The sequence below is a fragment of the Mytilus californianus genome, unplaced genomic scaffold (genome assembly GCF_021869535.1).
Source record: "Mytilus californianus isolate M0D057914Y unplaced genomic scaffold, xbMytCali1.0.p SCAF_3, whole genome shotgun sequence".
NCBI lineage: Eukaryota > Metazoa > Mollusca > Bivalvia > Mytilida > Mytilidae > Mytilus > Mytilus californianus.
In genome coordinates this window covers 107,228,628-107,252,037 of record NW_026262679.1, presented here as the reverse complement: position 1 = coordinate 107,252,037, position 23,410 = coordinate 107,228,628, and the positions used below count along the sequence as shown (strand labels likewise).

Sequence of the window (23,410 nt, the reverse complement as noted above, 5' to 3'; positions counted from 1 at the left end):
ATAGTATTTTAACATAACTATTGCCATATTCCTATACTACACAAAGTCGATAGTATTTTAACATGAACTATTGCCATATTCCTATACTACATAAAGTCGATAGTATTTTAACATGAACTATTGCCATATTCCTATACTACATAAAGTCGATAGTATTTTAACATAACTATTGCCATATTCCTATACTACATAGAGTCGATAGTATTTAAACATAACTATTGCCATATTCCTATACTACATAAAGTCGATAGTATTTTAACATGAACTATTGCCATATTCCTATACTACATAAAGTCGATAGTATTTTAACATGAACTATTGCCATATTCCTATACTACATAAAGTCGATAGTATTTTAACATGAACTATTGCCATATTCCTATACTACATAAAGTCGATAGTATTTTAACATAACTATTGCCATATTCCTATACTACATAAAGTCGATAGTATTTAAACATAACTATTGCCATATTCCTATACTACATAAAGTCGATAGTATTTTAACATGAACTATTGCCATATTCCTATACTACATAAAGTCGATAGTATTTTAACATGAACTATTGCCATATTCCTATACTACATAAAGTCGATAGTATTTTAACATAACTATTGCCATATTCCTATACTACATAAAGTCGATAGTATTTTAACATAACTATTGCCATATTCCTATACTACATAAAGTCGATAGTATTTTAACCTGAACTATTGCCATATTCCTACACTACATAAAGTCGATAGTATTTTAACATGAACTATTGCCATATTCCTATACTACATAAAGTCGATAGTATTTTAACATGAACTATTGCCATATTCATATACTACATAAAGTCGATAGTATTTTAACATGAACTATTGCCATATTCCTATACTACATAAAGTCGATAGTATTAATTTTAACATGAACTATTGCCATATTCATATACTACATAAAGTCGATAGTATTTTAACATGAACTATTGCCATATTCCTATACTACATAAAGTCGATAGTATTAATTTTAACATGAACTATTGCCATATTCATATACTACATAAAGTCGATAGTATTTTAACATGAACTATTGCCATATTCCTATACTACATAAAGTCGATAGTATTTGATCATGAACTATTGCCATATTCCTATACTACATAAAGTATTTGATCATGACTACTCCTAAGCTATGTAGTTCTACGGTTATGGATGAAACATATTATTGTGTAACCCTTTTACAAAAGAGTAGTTATCTATGTCAATAGTTTTCCGAAAATATCCTACTTTTTCTTTCAAATTCCATGAATCGGAGTATTTCAAAAAATATTGGACAACAATTAAATGTATAATATATGCGTCGTGCATTTTGGTTAACAGTTTCCTTCTATGGTTTGTCCAGTTATAAGGTATTTTATATTTCATTCTGATAATAAAAGTACGGTTTTTACTAAATTTCAAAATAAAATTAATAAAAAAAAATAATAAATTAAAAAAAAATTTGGTAAATATATATTTTAATGTGCTAAATATTTTTTTTAAAATTATTTCTTATATTGGTTTAATCTTCTAAAACTTGATATCTATGATAATGGTGGTAGTGTAACTCTTAATTTTGCAGTCCGTATTATACGTAATATATATGAAAAAATCACATGACGTTTACACTTGTATTAATTAATACTTCAACTACAGTAAATAATAGTGGATTATTAAACAGAAAATAAGAATATCATCAGATTCAGTGGTTTCCTCTGAATTCGTGTTTCTTCTTGTTTTATATGATTTTACACAAATATAAAACCAGAATAACATTACTCTTCAAACGTGTCCAAAATAAAATTATGTTGTTAGGGATGATAGATGGATAAATACCCTGCCACGTCCGGTCTGTGTTATTTTTAATGTTTTTTCTGCTTTGTATCGATCTGATGATTAAGTCTATTGTATAGTTAGTTCTTATGTTGTGCTGTTACACCACTGTCCCAGGTTAGGAGGATGGCTGAGCGCTCACCAACATGTTTAACCCCGCTAAATTCTTTATGTGCCTGTCCCAAGTCAGGAGCCTGTAGTTCAGTGGTTGTGGTTGGTTCATGTCTGTCATATTTGTTTTTCGTAAATTATTTTGTTATAAACTAGGCCGTTAGTTTTCTCAATTGAACTGATTCATATTTTTTCATGTCGGGGCGTTTTATAGCCGACTATACGGTATGGGTTTTTCTCATTGTTGAAGGCCATATGGTTGCCTATAATTGCTTACATCCACTTCATTTGAACTTAGTTGGATAGTTGTATCATTGGCAATCATACCACATCTCCATATTTTTATATTGTAAGTTATGAATGTATTTAGAACTGATTGAAAACTAGTTCTGTAGAATTTGAAATTATAGGACAGTGAATGTTTTTAATCACTTTTACCCTTTATGTAGCATCAAATACACATTTCATTAAATTAAAGCTGCATAGACCAAAGGACAAGGATATGAACAATAACAGATCATCGTACGGTCTTCAACAATGAGCAAAAACTCATACCATATGATAAGCTATAAAAGGCCCATGTAAAACTTACGTTGTCTCATTCTGATAGAAATTCTTGCGAATCTTATTTTATTTACCTTTATTATTGCCAGTCTGACCCTTGAATTATAAGACGATGCGTCTCTTCTGTATAATGGAAAAGCATGGACATTGTTTATTGATTTATGACACATAAACACTTGACAAAAAAGCAATTGAACAAAGCTTTATAAAAATTAAATGTTCTATATTTCATTATCACAGTGACTCAAGCATCATGAAACGTGCTCAAATTCAATGAAGGTTCCTACCAACAAGTTGAACGGAAACTTTTGCTATATTTCGCTAGCACCATATCTGTGAATTGAAGTTCACAGATGTAGAGTATCATCAACCAACTACATACTATATCGGACAACAAAATACACCACAAATAAACATTGTCATCTTTTGCCCGACCATCATGATAATGAAATCTAATTGATAATGTTCTATGTATTCCTTTAGAAGATTTAAATATCATACTAGCTTTGCAGTATTGTGCAATTAATGCATATGGAAATAAGGAAATATGGTATGATTAGCAATGAGAAAACTATCCACTAGAAACATTTACCTAATAAAGGTCCGATATAACAAAATGTGAAACAATTAAATGTGAAACACATTTTCAGGTGAAGACAGTGTTGTACTGATAAATTGGCAGAAATAAGTAAAATTGTGCAGCAGAGGATTCATATGCTAACTAACCAACTCTGAATATTTCGAACTATTGATCCTAAAAGGTAAGAGATTTTCCGGAAATATTCATGCTATCTGGGACACACAGAGTCTACCTGGATTTTTAAATTACGCATCAAATAAAATCAAACAGAAACAGATGCGTTTTAATGAAAATGTGTATATAATATTTCTAATGCCGATGATGTTGAAAGTCTATAAGAAACAACAGAATTCTGACTACGTTGTAAACAAATGAAATTGTATGTAGGATTTCATAATTTTTGGAATTCCTACTGCCGCGTCCATATATAAAAGAAAACCCCAAGATATTTTTAACGCAAATGTGATCTCACACAAGGACAGGTTATAATTAAATGACCATGTCAAAAGTCACAGTGACTGTTAACCTTCTATTTATACTTAAGAACCGATATAGCTAGACGACTAATTTGGTCAACGAAGGGATTACTACTATTACTTTGTTATTTTCGGTTTTAAGTCAATACACTAACGACGATGATAAAGGTCTGTTTAGAAGTCTTCTAACAAATTAAAGTTTCTGAGATATGCCTTTTACAATTATTTTTTTAGAAACACGGAAAAATATCGTTCAAAATGAAAGCGTAGGCTTGCTGATTCATTTTTACTATCAATAAAATGGCCTTATAACCTACTTCTTTTTGAATAAATTTCATGCCCAAATGTTTCTTTTAATACAAGTCAGTAAACACTACATAGTCATTTCAGAAAGTTCTCCAAACATCAAATGCCCCATCAGGTAATGCAATACATTATATATGGGGAATTCATGTTATTTTGTGAACATCAATTCAAATCTGTGTAAATAATATGAAATAATAAAAAAGATACCAAAAGAAGCAATTGAAAGATCAGTCCAAGAGGACAGATAACTCCATGGCAAATGCAAAAAATGCACAGAAAAATCTCTGCGCATCGTATCAAGCTCCATCATAAAAAACTATGCTCGAATTCAAATGTTCTGGATATTTAAAAGGTTCCGACATGACAAAATGTGAAACAATTAAAATATGTGAAGTAAATTTTCAGGTGAAGACAGTATTGTACTGATAACTTGGCAGAAATAAGTAAAATTATGCAGCAGATGATTCATATGCTAACTAACCAATTGTCTTACTGAACATTTCGAACTATAAGGCTACGTTATTGATAAAAGGGTAAACGATTTTCTAGAAATGTATTCAATTAAGTATTTATGTTATCTGGGACAGAGTTTACCTGGATTTTAAAGATACGCATTACATGAATTAAAACAGAAACAAATGCGATCTAAATTTGCACATAATAATCATGTTAATAATAATGATAATTTATTCTTAATGCCGATGATTGAAAGTCTTTAAAAAATTAATGAATTCTTACTAAACCAATGAAATTGTATGTAGGATTCCATTAATATTGGTTTCCCTATTGCATTGTCCAAAGATATAAGAAAACCCCAAGATATTTTTAACGCAAAAATGATTTCACACCACAAGGACAGACAGGTTTAAATGACCAGGTCAAAAGTGTCTGTATACCTACAGATATATTTAAACTATTACATGTATAGACCAAATAAGGGATTACGACTCATATTACTCTGTTACTTTCGGTTTTAAGTAATATATATTAACCACATGATTTCAGACAAATTTGAATATTTCTGAGATATGTCTGTAATTGTAGGTCTTTTTAGAAGCACGGGAAAATATCGCACAAAAAGAAAACGTAGGCTAGATGATTCATTTTTACCACCAATGAAATAGCATTGTACGCTACTTTTGATTTTGAATAAATTTCATGTCTAAAAGTTTCTTTTGGTACAAATACGTAAACATTTCATTTCAGAAAATTCTCCAAACATCAAATTACCCAACAGTAAATACACTTAACAATTAATATTTTCACACTCGTATTAATAATTTCATGGCTATTTTTTTTAATCATGTTTTGCATTAATACAATATGTATAGGGAAAGCATGTTATTTTATTAACATCAATTTCTGTACAAATACTGCAAAACAATAAAAAGTTATCAAAAGAAGCAATTGAAAAATCACAAAATAGGACAGACAACTCCATGGTCAAAGAAAAAAGACAAAAAAAATCCACAAAATGCAAAGCAGGAAATTTTCCGAACAGTATCTCAACCATAGAAAAAACTATGCTTGAACTCAGGTGTCTTGGAGAATGTTTACCAGTTTCTGCTTCATAAGGGGCATCGCCGTGTTTTCATGTCAAGTAAAAATGGAATGCCAAGTTGCATTCGGTGATGGACGAGATCGTGACTATTGCAATGATTCAGATATCCATTACCGGTTCACCATGTCATGTAAAACTTGTGAAATGATGACTTAATTTAACATTTCCATTAAAACCCTTTCAAAATTCAGTCGTTCCGCGAAAACAACAACTCTCTATCTCAAGTAAATCCTGACCTGCTGAGGATCGTTGAAATGGTCTTCATTTTTTTAACAACAAATTGACAGAATTTTTTAAAATTGAATTAATTTGATGACTGTATTTAAAACAAATTTCTTTATTTTCAAATTCACAAAATATTCTTTGCAGTTTTGCAACACATGTATGGAAAGTATTTTAATTTTCAAATCATTTATATATGCAAAGAATATCAAGAAAAGAAAAAAGTATAACGTGTGTTGAAGTTATTAGTTGTACAGGAAATCGCTTTTTCTTTAAGTATCTGACTCTGTACTTTGGGTATTAAAGATTAGTTTCCTTATTCGCTATGTGAACCATTAATTCTTTTTCAGCTATTGCAAAAGTAGAAACAAAACGGCCATTCAAGGTTAACAGTAATTCTTTGTTATTCGTCTAATGATTATTTTGTTAGCAATCATTATATTATTACCCTCTCAATAGGTATAATAACGAAGGTAATATTGATTTACATTATTACCCTCTCAATAGGTATAGTAACGAAGGTAATATTGATTTACATTATTACCCTCTCAAAAGGTATAGTGACGAAGGTAATATTGATTTATATTATTACCCTCTCAATAGGTTTAGTAACGAAGGTAATATTGATTTACATTATTACCCTCTCAATAGGTATAATAACGAAGGTAATATTGATTTACATTATTAACCTCTCAATAGGTATAGTAACGAAGGTAATATTGATTTACATTATTACCCTCTCAATAGGTATAGTGATGAAGGTAATATTGATTTGTATTATTACCCTCTCGATAGGTTAAGTAACGAAGGTAATATTGATTTACATTATTACCCTCACAATAGGTATAGTGACGAAGGTAATATTGATTTACATTATTACCCTCTCAACAGGTTTAGTAACGAAGGTAATATTGATTGTGTGCTCCACCTATTGAGAACAAACGAGCGAAACTAACATTAAGAACACACTCGAGTTAGCATGCTATAAGACTACAAAACAATGTACATATACATGTACTGCTAAATCATTCAGCAGCAAAAATAATGGACAGCAAAGATATAAAGTCGACATGTGATATACTTAAATCATTATTTAAAAAACGAATACCAAGTTCTTGAAAAGATTTTTGTCAAAAATTTTATTAAAAAAGAGGCGGAAGATACCAGAGTGACAATCAAAATTCATAAGTTGAAGAAAAACCGACAAAACCATGACAAAAAAACACAGAAAAACGACGAAAAGACAAATAACAGTCTTCAAAAACAATTCACAAAAAACAAAAAACAAATCACCACAAACATCACCAAAACCGTTAAAGAGTGATATCAGTCAGATGAGTTAATCCTTTTTCAACTGATTTTTGTAGTTTGTTCTTATGTTGTACTGTTACACCACTGTCCGAGGTTAAGGGGAGGGTTTGGCGCCAGCAAACTAGTTTAACCCCGCCACATTCTGTAAGTGCCTGTCCCATGTCAGGAACCTGTAGTTCAGTGGTTGTCGTTAGTTCATGTCCGTCATATTTGTTGTTCGCAAATTGTTTTGTTATAAATTAGGCCGTTAGTTTTCTCAATTGAATTGTTTCCTATTTTCATGTCGGAGCCGACTATACGGTATGTGTTTTTCTCATTGTTGAAGGCCGTACGTATGCCTATAATTGCTTTCATCCTTTTCATTTAAATTTTGGTGGATAGTTGTCTCATTGTCAATCATACCACATCTCCTTATTCTTATAAAGAATGATTTCAGATTAGTTTTTTTATAATATAAGAACCGAGGCATCGATTTCTGTATGGATGATACATGTACCCTAATAAGACCGAAATAATATGGACGTGGGTAACAACCGTAATAATTGAAGAATACTTCCAGTCAACTGTAAAATATATAATCATGTGTTGGTATAATGATTGTGTATTGTGTTGTATTGTTCAGATGTACCTTATTTTTCCTCATTGAGTGGCGAGGGATTGAGAATCATTTGAAAAACCTGACTGAAACAGTGTGAGACTATCGCATCAGACTAAAAAAATATGCAACACATAAACGATATCAATCTATTATCTACATTTGATTTAAGTATGTACACATCTGTATCGTTTATATTCAATATTTTGATTTTATTTTTATTGATAACTGATTTCGTTTTTATCTATTTCATCTTTATTAAAACATGTATTTAAAAATTTGGAAATAGAAGTTTAAGCTTTTCGGCAAATGTTGAAAAAATGCAATAAAAAAGGAAATGGAATAAAATGAAACTAGATAAGTACAATTTCCGGTATAATTTGCTCCACAAATTGAGGTTTGACAACTAATGAAAAGTTTTATTTCCGCTATTTACACATTTTCAAGTATGTTAAAATGTCAATAACCTAGTTGCAGTTTTGGTTCAACATTAAAAATCCTTACAACGATTACTGCAAAATATAACGAATAATAAACATAAATTCGGGAATCCGTTTTATTTGAATAAAAAATATAACTCCCTGTGTGTCTTCAACTTTTTGGATGTTTTGTTTTTATCATTATCAAATTAAAAAGAACAATATATGTTTTAGGTGAAATATGAAGTTATGTTCATAACATAAATCTTGTATTCTAACGAACATATGTAGGATTTAATAATGTCCCCCATGAAATAATGTCCACCGGACATTATTTCATAGTAAATACTGTCCATGGACAATATTTACTTATTTAAATGTGTCCCGGACACAATTTCCTATGAAAATATGTCCTCAGGTATGAAAAAGTGTCCATGAACATGGACATTATTTAATACTATAATTCTGTCCAGGTGGACATTTTTTCACAGGACATTATGTCCGCCAGGACATTTTTTGATATGATTAAAGTATTAAATGATATCCATTGCCTTGTTATTACTGGACGTATTTTAACCTATAATTGCGAACTTTCATACATTGTTACTTTGACAGAGAGTTGTCTCAATGGAACTCATACCATCCTTATCTTCTTATTTATATTTTTTAATATATATACATGTATAATGATTTAAATTCAAACAAATAGCAGATGTTGTTCAGTATTATTTTCCTTGGAGGACACAATTCAATAACAATTACTACGAAAAATTGTCCTGTAGGTGGACCATATTTCATAAAAGAGGGACGAAAGATACCAGAGGGACAGTCAAACTCATAGATCGAAAACAAACTGACAACGCCATGGCCAAAAATAAAAAGACAAATAGACAAATAATAGTACAGATGACACAACATAGAAAACTAAAGAGTAAGCAACACGAACCAAACCAAAAACTGGGGGTGATCTCAGGTGCTCCGGAAGGGTAAGCATAACTGTTGCTGTAAAATGCTGTCCACTTAGAGGACAATATTTCATGGCAATTGACAAAATTTAATACCAAAATTCTTTTCTTCTTTTGCCTTCTTCTCATAATAAATATAGTAAAGTTCTTCACATTGATTTTATACTTTACACACTTCCTTCTTATTGTTCTTCTTTCATTGTCATTTATAGCATTAGCTGGGTATTTCTTAGAACTTAAATGTCTCTATATTCACTTCCATCCATTATTTGTTTGTTTACATTTGTATATTAATCAATTTCTAATCAATCGTTCAGTTTTTATTCAAATTCAAGTATAATAAAACTTTTTAATGACCTTTGTATTACTTCCCTTGGAGGACATAATTTAATAGCAACTACTATGAAAACTTGTCCTGTGGATTGACACTATTTCATAACTTTTGCAGTAAAAATCTGTCCACTTGAGGGACAATATTTCATGGCGATGGACATTATTTAATACCAAAATTCTATCAAAAACTGTCCAGGTGGACACTTTTTCACAGGACACTATTATGTCTTACACATACACAAATGAGTTCAACTCTAAACTGCTCTTATTTCTTTAATGCATTCGTATCTGAACAATTAACACTTTTTTAATTGCAACTGAAGTGCCTCGGGGGTCTCGCGGTAGCGTGGTTACCTCGAGTGCGGGAGATCGTGGTGTTCGATCCCGACCGGATCAAACAAAGAATTGAACATTGGTATTTGCTGCTTGTCCACAAATTACGCGGCATTTAGGAATAAGAGCAAATATGGGTCGGCTCCGAACTAGAACAGTTTCTCCAGGAAGGGTGACATGTCTTCCTGTGGTTGGTTACCTTGTGGCCTCTAGCTCTAGGTTCTGCAATCTCAACCTTCCCCTTTTAATCTAGATAAGTGGACTGACAAAATGTAGATAAAAGAAAATACAATAAAAATCAATACATGAAATGCACTGTGTTCTATAAAATGGTACAATAGCCTACTGATAAGAAAGCATGCAATCATATACTCTGATACGGGTTGCTGTACCTCATAGTAGATTTCATACACCAACATCACATTATATTGATAGACTATCTTGTGCATTTTTGTACATTATAACAAAAGTTAATGCTCTTAACAATGTAGGGAGGTAAAGAGAAGTGCATTTAACAAACACATAAGCATTTGAAGGACATTTGAAAATTGGCGTTCATTTTAGTAGGTATTTTATTCCCAAATAATGATCCATCTCATTCAAAGTCTTATGGAAAATCCAGAAAGGCTGGTATACGTTTGGTGGGCAGATTGGTAGCGATGAGGGGAGGATGTACAAATTTGCCTCCCCCTTAATACGCCAGTAGACTTACTAGATATAAAAAAACGATGTTAGGGTGTTGGGTTGCTGTCTCTTTGACGTACACCTTTAATCATAAAATATAGAATGTCCGTGTAGTATTAACAAGTACATATTCATTCATAAATTAAAAGATCAATAATCGGGGATATTCCCACGCTATATAAAGTACTAGGTGAAATCCGTTATATACTTATAAACCGTGACCTTATAATTATGACAAATATGGATTGTGAAAACTTTCATTTTCATTAACTGATTACTGTGATTGGAGTACCAAAATCAGGGAGAATTCCAGACATTGGACATAAAAGCTGAAGTGGTAAGTGTAATATTTCATTCAAGAAAAAGTAACAACACAAAAATGAGAGGTAAAATCAATGTTGTGGTTAAAAATGTGCCCCTTGGAACAGGTGGCACGTGCATGTAACAAGCTAAAATGATCTTGTCGGAACACTTTCATTAATTGTGATCCCGTTTTCCAAGATGAGAACACTTTTATAAACACTCCAGTACTTTATAATGCTATTTATGAGAATATATGTAAATATATCTGCTTTTTTAAGATATAATAAAAATGCTTAATATGAAACCTAAACATGAGCCATTTATTTATATATGTATTCAAACGGCAAAATTAATATGTATGATACTTTCTCCATTTTCAGTCCTAATCGTGACGATCGTGTCATCTCTGATAACATGTCTGTATGGAACACCAGTAAAACTATACTGTAATCCTTGTCGGAATGGTCAATACACACCACTTACACCAAGGATAGACTATGGTGTGACCAAAGATATACTATCTAACGAAGTAGTTAACTTTTACCAAGTTCTGAATACAGCATACATAAAAGAGGTAACTATAATTACATGTTGAGAAGAATGACGGCCGTTTTTTATATATTCAATGCGCCCGGTCATCAGCGAAATCATTTATTTTAGCACACCCCATTAAGTTTTAAAAAACGTAAGGTTTATACAAAATACTTGACTCTTTAGTGGTGTTGACATTTCTGAGTCTTACTTCCGAAAAGTTAATTCTTGATTGGATAATTTGAATATTAATTCTACTTTAGAGTGTTAAAGTTCATTTGCAAATATATTTATAGAAACCTTGTTACCGTTTGTTTTTTTTATGTAAATACGTAAATGTTTTCTTGTGTAACATGAATCTCTTAAGATTTTTTTTTCAATTCAGTCAGCAGCTTTGACACAATCAACGTCGATGAATGATTTACGGGATCTAACACCACCATGCCCAATGCCAACTAGACACTCAGTGGTAAGTTTTTTATCCTGTCATTTGGGGAAGGGCGGGGTTCTTTTGTTACTTCTTTACATTGACTTATTAGCGTGTATATTTTATATTAATAATGATAGTGGTAATAAATCTGTAGTCATTACAAAAGAAAGTATCTTATAATTTCATTTTGTTAATAGTTTTCGTCATTATTAATATATTTGTTATAATGTCAGTCTTGAATATCTTTACCAAACGTCCAATTATATATATTTCAGAGATCTTGGATTATATGTGTATACGACAAAATATCTGAAACTCTTAAAAATGTGACTGACAACTCAATATATAGTTCAACTTTGAATACCAATGATATTGTGAGAGCGGCTAGGAAAGTACTGTGCCATTTTAAACTCGTAATGATACAGATAACAGGCAGTCGTGACAGTCATCTCCAAACAGAATTATCAGACAATTCATGTTCACCGATTCCTCAACTGAGGATGGTGACACCTGGTCCAAGATTATTTGATAAAACCTTAGAATCTTTACGAGTCGCCAGAAATATTTTATATAAAACAAACGAAACACTAGTTATGAATGTATTAGGTAGGTTATTTAAATTTAGAAGTGAGAGAAGTAGAAGAAAAGGCAATAGAAAAGGGAGAAAAAATAAATGTAAAAGAATAAAAAACAAAAATAGAAAATGCAAAAGAAGAAATAGAAATAGAAATAAACTTAAAAGAAGAAATAATCAAAATAAGCTCAATAGAAGACGAAATCAAAATAGATTAAAGCGAAAGAAGTCAAATAGAAAAAATAGAGTTAAATCTGGTAGAAAAAATATTGTTAATTGACATCTGAATGTTTATTTCCTCAGGAAAGTTTTCGGAATCCCCTTCTAGTCATATAATATTTTGGGCATTTTATTAACTTTTTATTTTTCAATCTCCAATTTATACTGCCATCATTAGTTTTAACTAACGTAGCACAAGTTATTTTTTTAATACAATTAGCGATAACTAACTGGTCACACTTTTAAAGTACACTTGTAGTTTATAACATTTTAGCGATAACTAACTGGTCACACTTTTAAAATAATATTTTTTGTACACTTGTAGTTTATAACATTTTATATTATGTACTAATATTTTTTATTTAGATTTATTTATGAGCTTGGTAAATAGCAGTGCTTTGAATGTGTTCATAGATGAATTTAAGACGATTTTCACAGTAACGGTGACGCACTTTGTATTTCTTCCATCTGTGTTTTTTTTCTTCTCTAAATGTAATATATTACAGGAAGGGATATTTCTGTTGTTTTTTTTTTTTTGTAAAACTTGTTAAATTTACTTGTTTAAAATGAATCAATTGACCTTAAAATAAATACTTTCATCTTTTGGGGAATTATTGAAGATATTATATGCAATGGTCTATAGAATTAGTGCTTTCATGATATAGCTTTGGGTCACAGATATAGACTCTCTTTTCATGGGACTTTCTTACTGTAAGTAACGTCAAAATATGAAACCTTTTCAATGTATTTGGCTTAAATAAAAACCGATACTTAAAAACAATGAAACAAGAAATATCCCATTCTATGATACCATAAATTTTCGCATTTGCTATTAGATATACACTTGTAGTTTTTTATACATATGTAGTAATTATAACATGCTTACACATATAATCTTTTCTTGTGTGGTTTTAATCTTATATATAAATATGTATTTGTACTAACTTATTTTAAAATCATTTGGTTGTGGCTTATATGAAAATGCAAACCGTGATCGATTATTCTTATATTTTTTTTTAAATCTTTAATTGATTTTAGATATTGAAATACTTTCCTTTCATATACTTTTTTTTATCTACTGTTTATACTGTTATGATTCATATAATAACCAACAGGTTATAAGTTAAATTTTAATTTATTCATGACTCATAATATCAAGAGGTCATCTGTTTAAAATTTGTTTAAATCATATTTTTCCTTTTATAATGATTTATTTTTAATAAAAGTGCGTACAAGGCACAAGACTTAGTGAAAATGTAACATACATAATTTCCCTGTTTGAAAATATTTTTTTGTAACATGCAAGATTTTTTTTTAAAGTTTCAGATTTCTAATACTGTAGCTGGAAGACAAAGAAATATGGCGATTGACTTACATTCCAGAATAATAAAGTTGTGATTTTTATACAATGATATATCAATTGCATTTGTGATATGTACATATAGTAGTATTGCATTTATTTTGTGTTCTTGACATGCATTTATGATGTTTTTTTGATCTCTTATTTATTTACAACAGATATTGTTTATTATTTCTAATATTTATCTTTATTGATATTATTAAAACAAAAATTCCACAGAAGCGGATCCATTGTTTGCTGTCTAACATTAAATTGTACTTTGATTTGATAAAACTACATAGATTTATGAATCAACTTTCAAACGATGGTGTGAACCTAAACATAACTTTATTACATCTATATATGGAATACTAATGAGAGCAAATTCATGATTCCGCTTTTGGGGGATTATATTATGTGTATCTTTCATTATCATGTGATAATGATTTGACTATATATTGTATTGGTCAAGACCTATCCTGTAGGAATACCGTGTAAGCTCTAAGAGCTGTATCCGTTCATTACATATCAGGAAAACATGTTTTTGTTTATAATAGTTTTCTTGGAAATTTTTATTTATATGTTTTACATGATATTGAATAAATTTATTGTTTACATGTTAAAAGAGTTATACTTATTATTCATAATAATGATTGTAAAAAATACTAGGATATACAAATTCAATTGATACTTAAAGTTACACTGAATCAAAATCATAAGAGAAGTTAGTACATGTATACTAGTTAAAAAATCATAGCCCATGTATCAAAAGACAAATATAATAAAAACATTCGAAAAATTAAATCATTAATTACCACAAGTTAAGCAGAGTCAAGTGAATGCACTCTTTGGTGAATTTGATATGGTATTTTGTGTTACTGCTTGATGAAACTAGGTGTTTTGTGTATAAGAGTCGTCAATTTTTATATCTTTAAATTGTGAAATCCGTTTTTCAAAGGGCACTTCACACCATGATTCCTCTCTTGACCCCCGGGGCCGTCAGCAGACCTATGATATCGTTCCGCAAATTTTGCCTAACAAATGATCACTTTCAAGCTACGCAACAGCATTTTTAGGTTTATTACACTTCAATGAGTTTTTTTAAAATAGTTTGTTCCTATGTTGTGCTGTTACACTATTTTCTCAGGTTAGGGGAGGGTTTGGGAGCCCTAAAACATGTTTAACCCCGCCACACTAGCTATGTGCCTGTCACAAGTCAGGAGCTTATAATTTTGAGGTTGTCGTTTGTTGTTGTATATCATAATTGTTTCGTTTATTGTTTTGTACACAAATCAGGCCGTTAGTTTCTTCGTATGAATTGTTTTATATTTGTCACAAGGGGCCTTTTATAGCTTGTCATGCGGTATCTGTTTGCTTATTGTTGAAGGGTGCAAGGTGACATATAGTTGTTAACTCCTACATTATTTGGTCTCTGGAGGAGATATATATATATGCAATCATGCCGTCCAACACCTATAATATCGTGTGATGCACTTCAAATATGTTTCTCTATGGAAGCCACTGTGGAGGGCTGAGATTAAAAAAAAAACTAGTTTAATCTTGTCACATATTCATGTTGCCTGTCCCAAGTCAGGAAGTTCGTAAACGTTTGTCTTCTGTCATATATGTTCTGTTTGTATTAGTTGTAGAATTATCTGCGGAACCGTTACGGTAGCTCTTATTGTCCTTATGACAACATTACAACGGGACACTGCGTATCCGTCCGATGCATTTGAGTTCATCCCAAGTTTTTAGTATGGTTCATGCTTAGATTTTTATGTTGTGTTTTGTGAACTGTTGTTTGTCCTGTTTTTGTTTTTGTTTTTTTGCTTATGGCCTTTATGTTGTTTTTCATTCGACTTTTGATTTTGATTGCCGTCTTGGCATCTGTTTACTTCCCCCCGTCAGATATAAGAAGGCGTATGAATACAAGGAACGATTTGCGTAATCAAAACGATTTTTTTTTGTAAACATAAAATAGAAAAGAATATTATGGCATGTAAATATTTAAGTTATTGTTGATTTTTGATTAATTTCATATCACCTTTTACTTTAGTTTCGATGACATGTTTTTTTTTTAGTTTCAATGAAATAAGTATGATAAGTAAATAAACAAACATATGAGTCAATGAACGAATGAATACTTTATTTCAAGTTGCAAGACGCATATATATGACATGGCAAACAAAGATTTATACAAAACATAACAAACAAACAGACAGCAGAGAACACGGTATGACAATATATAATGTTTGAATTTTCTTAGCTGGTCTGCTTTAAAATGATTGAAATGGGCTCGTAATAAGTTATCTAAATTGTGACGATTTTGCCAAGATTTTGACGAGTAATAGTATGATTCGCATACTTAATTGATGATGACTCTTTACTTTAAAAAATGCTGAATATTTAATTTTTTTACATCGGAACAATTTATTATGCTCCGGATATACATATAAGTATGAATAACATAGTTTCGTTTGTTCTAGTTTTCTAACCCTTCAATTTTAGTACTATAGGACTAAGCTACACGGTGAACAATAGAATTATACGGCACTCTTTTTGTTTCCTCATCGTTGGGGTAATTTTGAATTACTCAACCTCTTCTATTATTGATATGTACAGTACAAATATATTAGTTATGATATGACGTCATTTTAAATAACTATCACATATATGATTGGTCTGTCGTAAGACCTGGTTCAACAGTTTGTACCAAGTCACAACAATGATAAGGGCCATTCACTGTATACTTGCTACATTTTCGATTATTTAGGGTTTTATTCTTGCACAATTCATAGTGTAACTTTGACATTGAGTTTTTGGTATTTCCCATTTAGTATATTTGCCACTCCTGTTCTTACGGATAATTTTACTAAATCAGTTGCTTATTTTACTGGATATGATTTTATTATATTGTTTTAAATCGTTCTTGTGGTTGGAGTACTTAGAGCAATATGAAACGAATTTCTAGTGATTATGATGTTAAAAAAAACCTCTGAACTAATGCATGCATGTATTCTTAACTAAGTCTTTTGTGCACGTTTTTACCATTCATTACGAAGCCATAACGTATAATCGACTAAAATAATTCATTCGAACAGTGTTGATAGAAAACAATTACTACTTATTAACTTTTTGGTTGAGAGGCCGAAGTACATGTATAACGACCGCGACCCTGATAAACAAACAATACAGAAAGGTAAGCACATGTTTTATTTCTACAACAGAGCGATGTTTATTTGATTTTTTAAAAAATTTCCACGCGTTCCTATTTGTTGTTATAACTTTGTCATAATAGCTGTTAAATAATTTGGTGTGTTAAAATTGTCTTTCAGAACCGGTTGATACTGTCTTTTTTCAACGTTTGATAACTGTTTCTTCCATCATGGGCCTTCCCTTCGCACTTGCGATTGCAGAATTTCTGCGAGAGCGGTCACGATAAGATCACTGCATACGGCAAGATATCGGCAAATTAGAGTATGAGAAGATAATTATACTTCAATAACAGTAAATTTCCTGTAGATTTGGATAATATTAAGGATTGTCTTTACAAACCAGAGGTTCTAAAGAGCATGTGTCGCTCACCTAGGTCTTTGTGCATCTTCAACAATAAATACTTTTTAGCATTGTAGACTAGAATATAAGTCATGACTAAAATCTCTTTTTTCTTGGTCTATTACAATTTTCAAGATATTAGGCAAAAATGAAAAAAATGGTGAAATTCATCATTTAAGGGCAATAACTCCTATAAAAAATCGTCTGACAGTTGTCGATGGACAGTATGTATCTCTCAACATTTTGAACATTGTACCCGTCAGATTGTCTCTATCTATAACGATTTTCAATATAAAAGACACAATTTGCATTTATCCCTATGTTCTATTTTTAGCCATGTCGGCCATTTTGGTTAGCAGGCGGGGTCATCCGACACATGTACTCCAATGATGATTGTAGTTTCAGGGGAGAAGATTTTTGTAAAAGTTAATAGACGATGACGACGACGGACGCCAAGTGATGAGCATAGCTCAATTGTCCCTATGGACCAGGTTAGCTAAAAAGGGTCTTTCAACAAGTGTTTTATAATATAAATTAGCCATTCTGTTACTTAAAACGTCTTCATCTTTTGTCAAATTTGAAGAATCATATGATTTACGTAAACATGAAATGAATTTGCATTGAATTTTGTACTTAATGAAACGCAGGTTTTAAGTTGTTACTTTATAACTTTTGTTTATATTGACATTCTTACTTAATAGAAATAAAGGATATGTAGTATGATTACCAATTTTAGGCAACAATCCACCGTAAAACACAGAACAAGGATGTAAACAACTGTAGAGTGCTGTACAGCCTTCAGTACAATGTTCATTTCATCATAATGGCTGCCATACAAGTAGGATATGTTGTGCATTATTATTAGAAAACTAATTAAGCAATGCAAGTTCATATACCTGAAGCATCACATTAGAGTAAATAATATTCTCACCAAGAAATGTTTCCTCATTCTTCGTGTCAGATGAGCTATTCTCATTACTAGGCGTCGCTCTTCGGTCGTCATCGTCCGTTAACTTTTACAAAAATCTTATCTGAATTTATTTCCTATCAGGACCATTTTCAAACAGTTTTAAATTGTTTACTACAATTCAGAATACCATAAAACCTCTGCCAAATTCATCAATAAATGATAATATCTGTCTTAATTTCAATTTGATATTTCTTAGTAAATAAATTGTCTATCACTATAATGTGTTTTAATAAATAGCCTAGAATTAATTATTTTCAGACAAGTGAATATATATTTAATACAATTTACTCAGGCGTGTCTTTACTTCCGTAAAAAGCTATTCTATTCTGTTCCTTCAAATATTTATGTAATACATGATGAAAATGACATTTAGTAACCAAACAGAAAGAGATGATTGACCAGAGGTACTAGTATGCAAATGTTCATTTTCGATCCCTGTTTCATATCTCTTATTTTATATTCGAATATATCTTTCAACTGTTTATTTACCTGGCGATTCTATTTAAAGTTTTTAAAAAATCCAGATTTTCATATACCTATATACACTGTATGTTTGAGGTCTGAGGATTTTCATGATAGAATAAATAGTAGTGCAAAAGTCTCTGCTTTTTTCTCGAAAACCAGAGATTTTGGTGATTAAATGATGCCGCTTTACAAGTTAGTATCAAAATATCAGAATAAATCAAGATGAAAGGTATCAGATCTTACGTTTAAGAGTAATAGCAAACTACTGGTCATAAGATAATGCATTTGTGATATCATATTTTAATTTGGCACAACTAAGCTCATGTGATATTTTTGACCATTTTCAATCCAATCTATTAGGTGAAAATGACTTTTCTACTGACTTTCGTCATATATCTTTATTTTTATCTGAAAAAAAATATATCATGTATGACATTGATTAGAACTCAAGTTTAACCTTTTTATTTACAGCTATATCATTCTGTGCAGTTGCTACATGTTTTGCATGTCTCAAATCTAATCCAATCAGAAGTAAGAGTGTATTACAAGCAAGGAGGGACTTTGGAGTTACTGTTGACGTAGTCGCCCATGATGTAACAATGCTACTGGATTTCCTCAATTCGACATTTCAAAGAGAGGTAGATTTTAATTTTTTTATATGTATTTATCTCGGAGGAGCAATTAAGACGCTGGAGAGCTTTTGTCACACCGAGCTGAAAACGCACAATAGCACATACTACTTCACTGTTGTGTCAAACTTGTGGTAAAATTACATATTATAAAGTCTTTCTGTTAATAACATCATGAATTACATTTGATATTTTATAAATGCTGTGCATTGATTGTACTAGCAATTCATAAAAGTAAATAAAACAAACCACCAGTAGTGGAAACATTAACATTAAAAATATGCGACAATTTCAAAGAGCAGATTATTTAGAATCAACGCATCACAAACTTGTAATATACCGATTTTTTGGATACTGTAATAGGTCCATAACTAAACTCATCATAGATACCAGGATTAAAATTTTGTACGCCAGACGCGCGTTTCGTCTACAAAAGACTCATCAGTGACGCTAGAATCAAAAAAGTAAAAAAGGCCAAATAAAGTACGTAGTTGAAGAGCATTGAGGACCCAAAATTCCGAAAGGTTTTGTCAAATACAGCTTAGGTAATCTATTCCTGGGGTAGAAAATCCTTAGTATTTCGAAAAATCCAAAGTTTTATAAACAGTTTATTTATAATTATGACCATATCAATGATAATGTAAACGTTACACGTCGAATGGAAGGTCTCAATCACAGATTAAACTGAAGATAGACATTTCTTTATAGCAACAGTGATTCTGAGCAATTATACCTCAGCACGAGCATCGCATTGGAGTACCGCCACTGCTCACATTCTTGCATATAAATTCAGGACATAATAGTGTGATGCAATAACGTAACTTTTGTATAATCGTATAACCAGTAAAATAAAAATGATTATACTTTAATGAGGAAAAACAGCGTTGTCTGTAAGTCATGATAAAAATTTTGTTAACTTTTTTTAAACAACTATAAATAGTATATATCCTTACCATCTATTAATTTAATTTTGTTTTATTTCAGTCGAAGTATCTAACAGTGGAATTGCAAAGCGGTGGAAAACAACTAAATTGTCCATTTGCCAATAAAAATGACGACGAAAAGGTAATTGAAGATATATTTACTCACAATTTTCATGCTGGTAATGTACTGGAATTTCGTAATGATCAAAATCTAACATACCAAGGAAAGAACCTTAAAAGGCTGTAACAAGAAAATGATCTTAATATTTTTACTATTGGAGAACATGGTTAATGCATTTGTTGAAATTGTGTTTTGAACTAGCTTTCAGTAACCGCGACTACTGCAAGATCAGTACTTTTGTCTTGTTGTAATTTGTTTTTGTGCTTGGTATATATCCGATGAGTCAAGCCCTTTCCAACTGATTTTTAGCATTTTCATGTTTTGTTGATACACCACGGCCCAAGGCTAGAAGGGACTGATCACTTACTAACATATTAAACCCCACATATTTTTAATGAAATCACTCGACGTCAGCTGCCCGTAATCCTGATATAGCGTTGGTTGTTCTCTGCCATATTAGATTTTTATTTATTGTTGTATAAATGAGGCCGTTGATTTTTTGTTTGAATCGTTTCACATTTTGTAACAGCTCACTTCACTTCCCTTCGGTATGCGTAATTGTTAAATGCAAAAAGTATAGACTGATTGATTGATTGATGTTTGTTTTACGCTGCATCAACGCGAAAGCCTATATCGCGGCGCAAAAATAAAGATAATTATGTATATAAGCGACTTTTTACTTGCTTGTTCAAAAGTTAAGTAACTGTTAAAGCTTGACTTACAAGCTTCAAATCATTACAGAGATATCCAATCACATTTATATAATATTAGAAAGAAAAAAGGTTGATGTTAACCAAAAGACAGACACATACTACTAATTTCAGACAGTTACTTACATTTCAAATTGAAAACTAACAAAGATTAACACAGTCTTATAGTTGCTTCAAAACTGGGTGTTGATTTTAACTACCATAGTTAAACCAAATAAACCGACACATGTTTGTTACAGTAGCAACAAAACTAAGTACGGATAGAGTTGGTCGATGAATAAAGAGATAAAAAATTAAATAAACAAAATATAAATGCACATGTATATTAAAAGAGTTTTGTAATCAGATATGTCTGTATTTTTACAGATTAAATGGATATTTTGTGCATACAATGCAGTTTATGACATACTGCAAAATATCAGAGACAAGGAAGGATTAAGTTTTGATACTGCAGAGCAAATTACAATTTATCTAACAAGGATTTTGTGCGACTTTAAGTTATATTTAATGCAGTTACGTAATACAGACGATGATCTAGTCAAAAACTTACCGGGATGTTCAAGTATCAAATGTAGAAAACAAGAAATTAAAATGCTGGAAATGTTACGGTCATTGAGAGATGCAATGAATATTGTCGAAAACATAAAAGACAGTGTTCGACAAATTCTTGAAGTCGATGAAATGAAGGAGGATATTTTAGAATCAACTGTTAAACACGTTATTCAAACAACAGTACAAAGTATCGCACAAGTATCTACAAATAATACAATGTCTACTACTGACACGAGTATATTAGAAAATATGACTGATAGTTCACTAAAAGACGCAAATGTAACTTCAGTGAACAATGTCATCAAAAACAAATCACATCGACCTAATAGAATGAGAAAAAATAAGAAAAAGCGAAAAAATCGAAAATGTAGGCACAGAAAAAGAAAACACGAAGTTCGCGAATGTAAAAGGCGTAACAGAAATAAACGGAAAAATAGAAAATTCAACAGGCAAAACAGAAACCACAATCGAAGAAATAGAAGAAGAAATAATGTGAAAAATAGGAAGAAAAATAAAAATCATTCTAAAAGGAAAAATAAAAGAAGAAACAAAACAAAACAATGATAGTGCTAGTAAGATTTCGATTATCTTCACATACAATTGATCTGCATTTGTTCATCTCAATACTAGTCAAAAATGATTTGCATTTAACAGAAAACATATGAAAACAAATATAGTCAAATAGCTTACAATCCTTAATAACGTTGTAATTGTACAAAGATTGTTATCTATATTAACTTATCTACAGCATTTTGAAAATCTCATAACCATGTGTTCTGAATTATAAGGTGCAAATAAAGTTTTTATATGTTTTATACATTGTAAATATGAATATATTTATACTTTTTGTAAAAAATGATTTATTTGATGAATTGTATTTTCTTTAAATATTACCAATGTGTTGTATATTATGTTAGAAATATGTGTTCAAAATCAAAATTAGAAACATTTTGATAAATCCAGATAAATGGAATAGCAGATTTTTTTACGGAAAGAAGTGGTAGAGCAATTTTCCCTTGTATTTATTCCACACCAGGACCATTTCTAAAAGTTCTCTTATCTTAAGATATATTTACAGTACTACAGACTCATATTAGTACGTTAAGGTTTTAACAATATTTTAGCGTGTTTCTGGATATGCGATCGAACTACAAAAGCCCAAAGATGGCTCTAAACAATAATTTTGATAGATTTTGGACAGTATTGCTCCGAAAAATTAATAAGAAGGACATTCTAATCCTAAACCAATATATTATCGGGAGTAAAGCTTTGAATTGTCTGTACAAATTGACCGACTTTTGTTAAGGATGTCATTCAATTCATTTTCTTACAAAAACATGTAAAATTTGCTATGTTGATTCAAAATTGACTTGAACAACAAATGTGTAGTACTTAATAACATTTAAATTTTTTATTGTTATATATGAAATTGTTGTAAAAGCTTAAGTATGGCAAACATATTCAAATTCAAGTAGGTATTAACAATTATACTTCGATTTTTCTCATGCGTGTGGTACAGGAAAAAGGGATTCTTCATTATTTGTGAAGAACATTAGCTGCATTCTGAAAGTGATGGAATTCGTTTTTCTGTATTATGTGGAAAAAAGAAATTGTTTTTATTCTTTCGTAAATCCTTTAAGGATTATTATGTAAGCTCTACGAGCTAATTCTTATATATAATTAATTGTTGATATCTGATTTATATTCATACAACAAAGGGTTTATCCAATTGTAACACTTACTTTTAATCAATAAAATATTTTCTATATATTCTA

At 30.7% G+C, this 23,410-nt stretch overlaps 1 protein-coding gene across 6 annotated transcripts; it reads left to right on the top strand.

Moving 5' to 3' along the window:
- The first annotated feature begins 1,256 nt into the window (after positions 1-1,256).
- On the top strand, positions 1,257-23,410 carry LOC127735710 (uncharacterized). 6 transcript variants are annotated; one of them, XR_007998577.1, is made up of 6 exons: positions 1,257-1,391; positions 3,180-3,290; positions 18,002-18,103; positions 19,172-19,338; positions 20,314-20,394; positions 21,450-23,410. XR_007998577.1 is itself a non-coding variant. In XM_052245982.1 (3 exons), the coding sequence occupies exons 1-3, from the start codon at positions 10,907-10,909 to the stop codon at positions 12,430-12,432; spliced, it is 948 nt and encodes a 315-aa protein (XP_052101942.1). In that variant the 5' UTR covers positions 7,279-10,906; the 3' UTR covers positions 12,433-12,731. The 6 variants fall into 6 exon arrangements, 1 of the variants encoding a protein (XP_052101942.1); XR_007998578.1 differs by lacking the exon at positions 18,002-18,103; XR_007998575.1 differs by lacking the exons at positions 18,002-18,103; positions 19,172-19,338; positions 20,314-20,394; positions 21,450-23,410 and adding exons at positions 10,998-11,191; positions 11,534-11,617; positions 11,854-12,731.

What these genes read in the sequence shown, in the direction of transcription:
- LOC127735710 (XM_052245982.1), top strand. Translation starts at nt 10,907, where the DNA reads ATGCTTAATATGAAACCTAAACATGAGCCATTTATTTATATATGTATT. An exon ending in ATACAGCATACATAAAAGAG is followed by an intron (nt 11,192 to 11,533) that starts GTAACTATAATT and finishes TTTTCAATTCAG; the next exon opens with TCAGCAGCTTTGACACAATC. An exon ending in TGCCAACTAGACACTCAGTG is followed by an intron (nt 11,618 to 11,853) that starts GTAAGTTTTTTA and finishes TATATATTTCAG; the next exon opens with AGATCTTGGATTATATGTGT.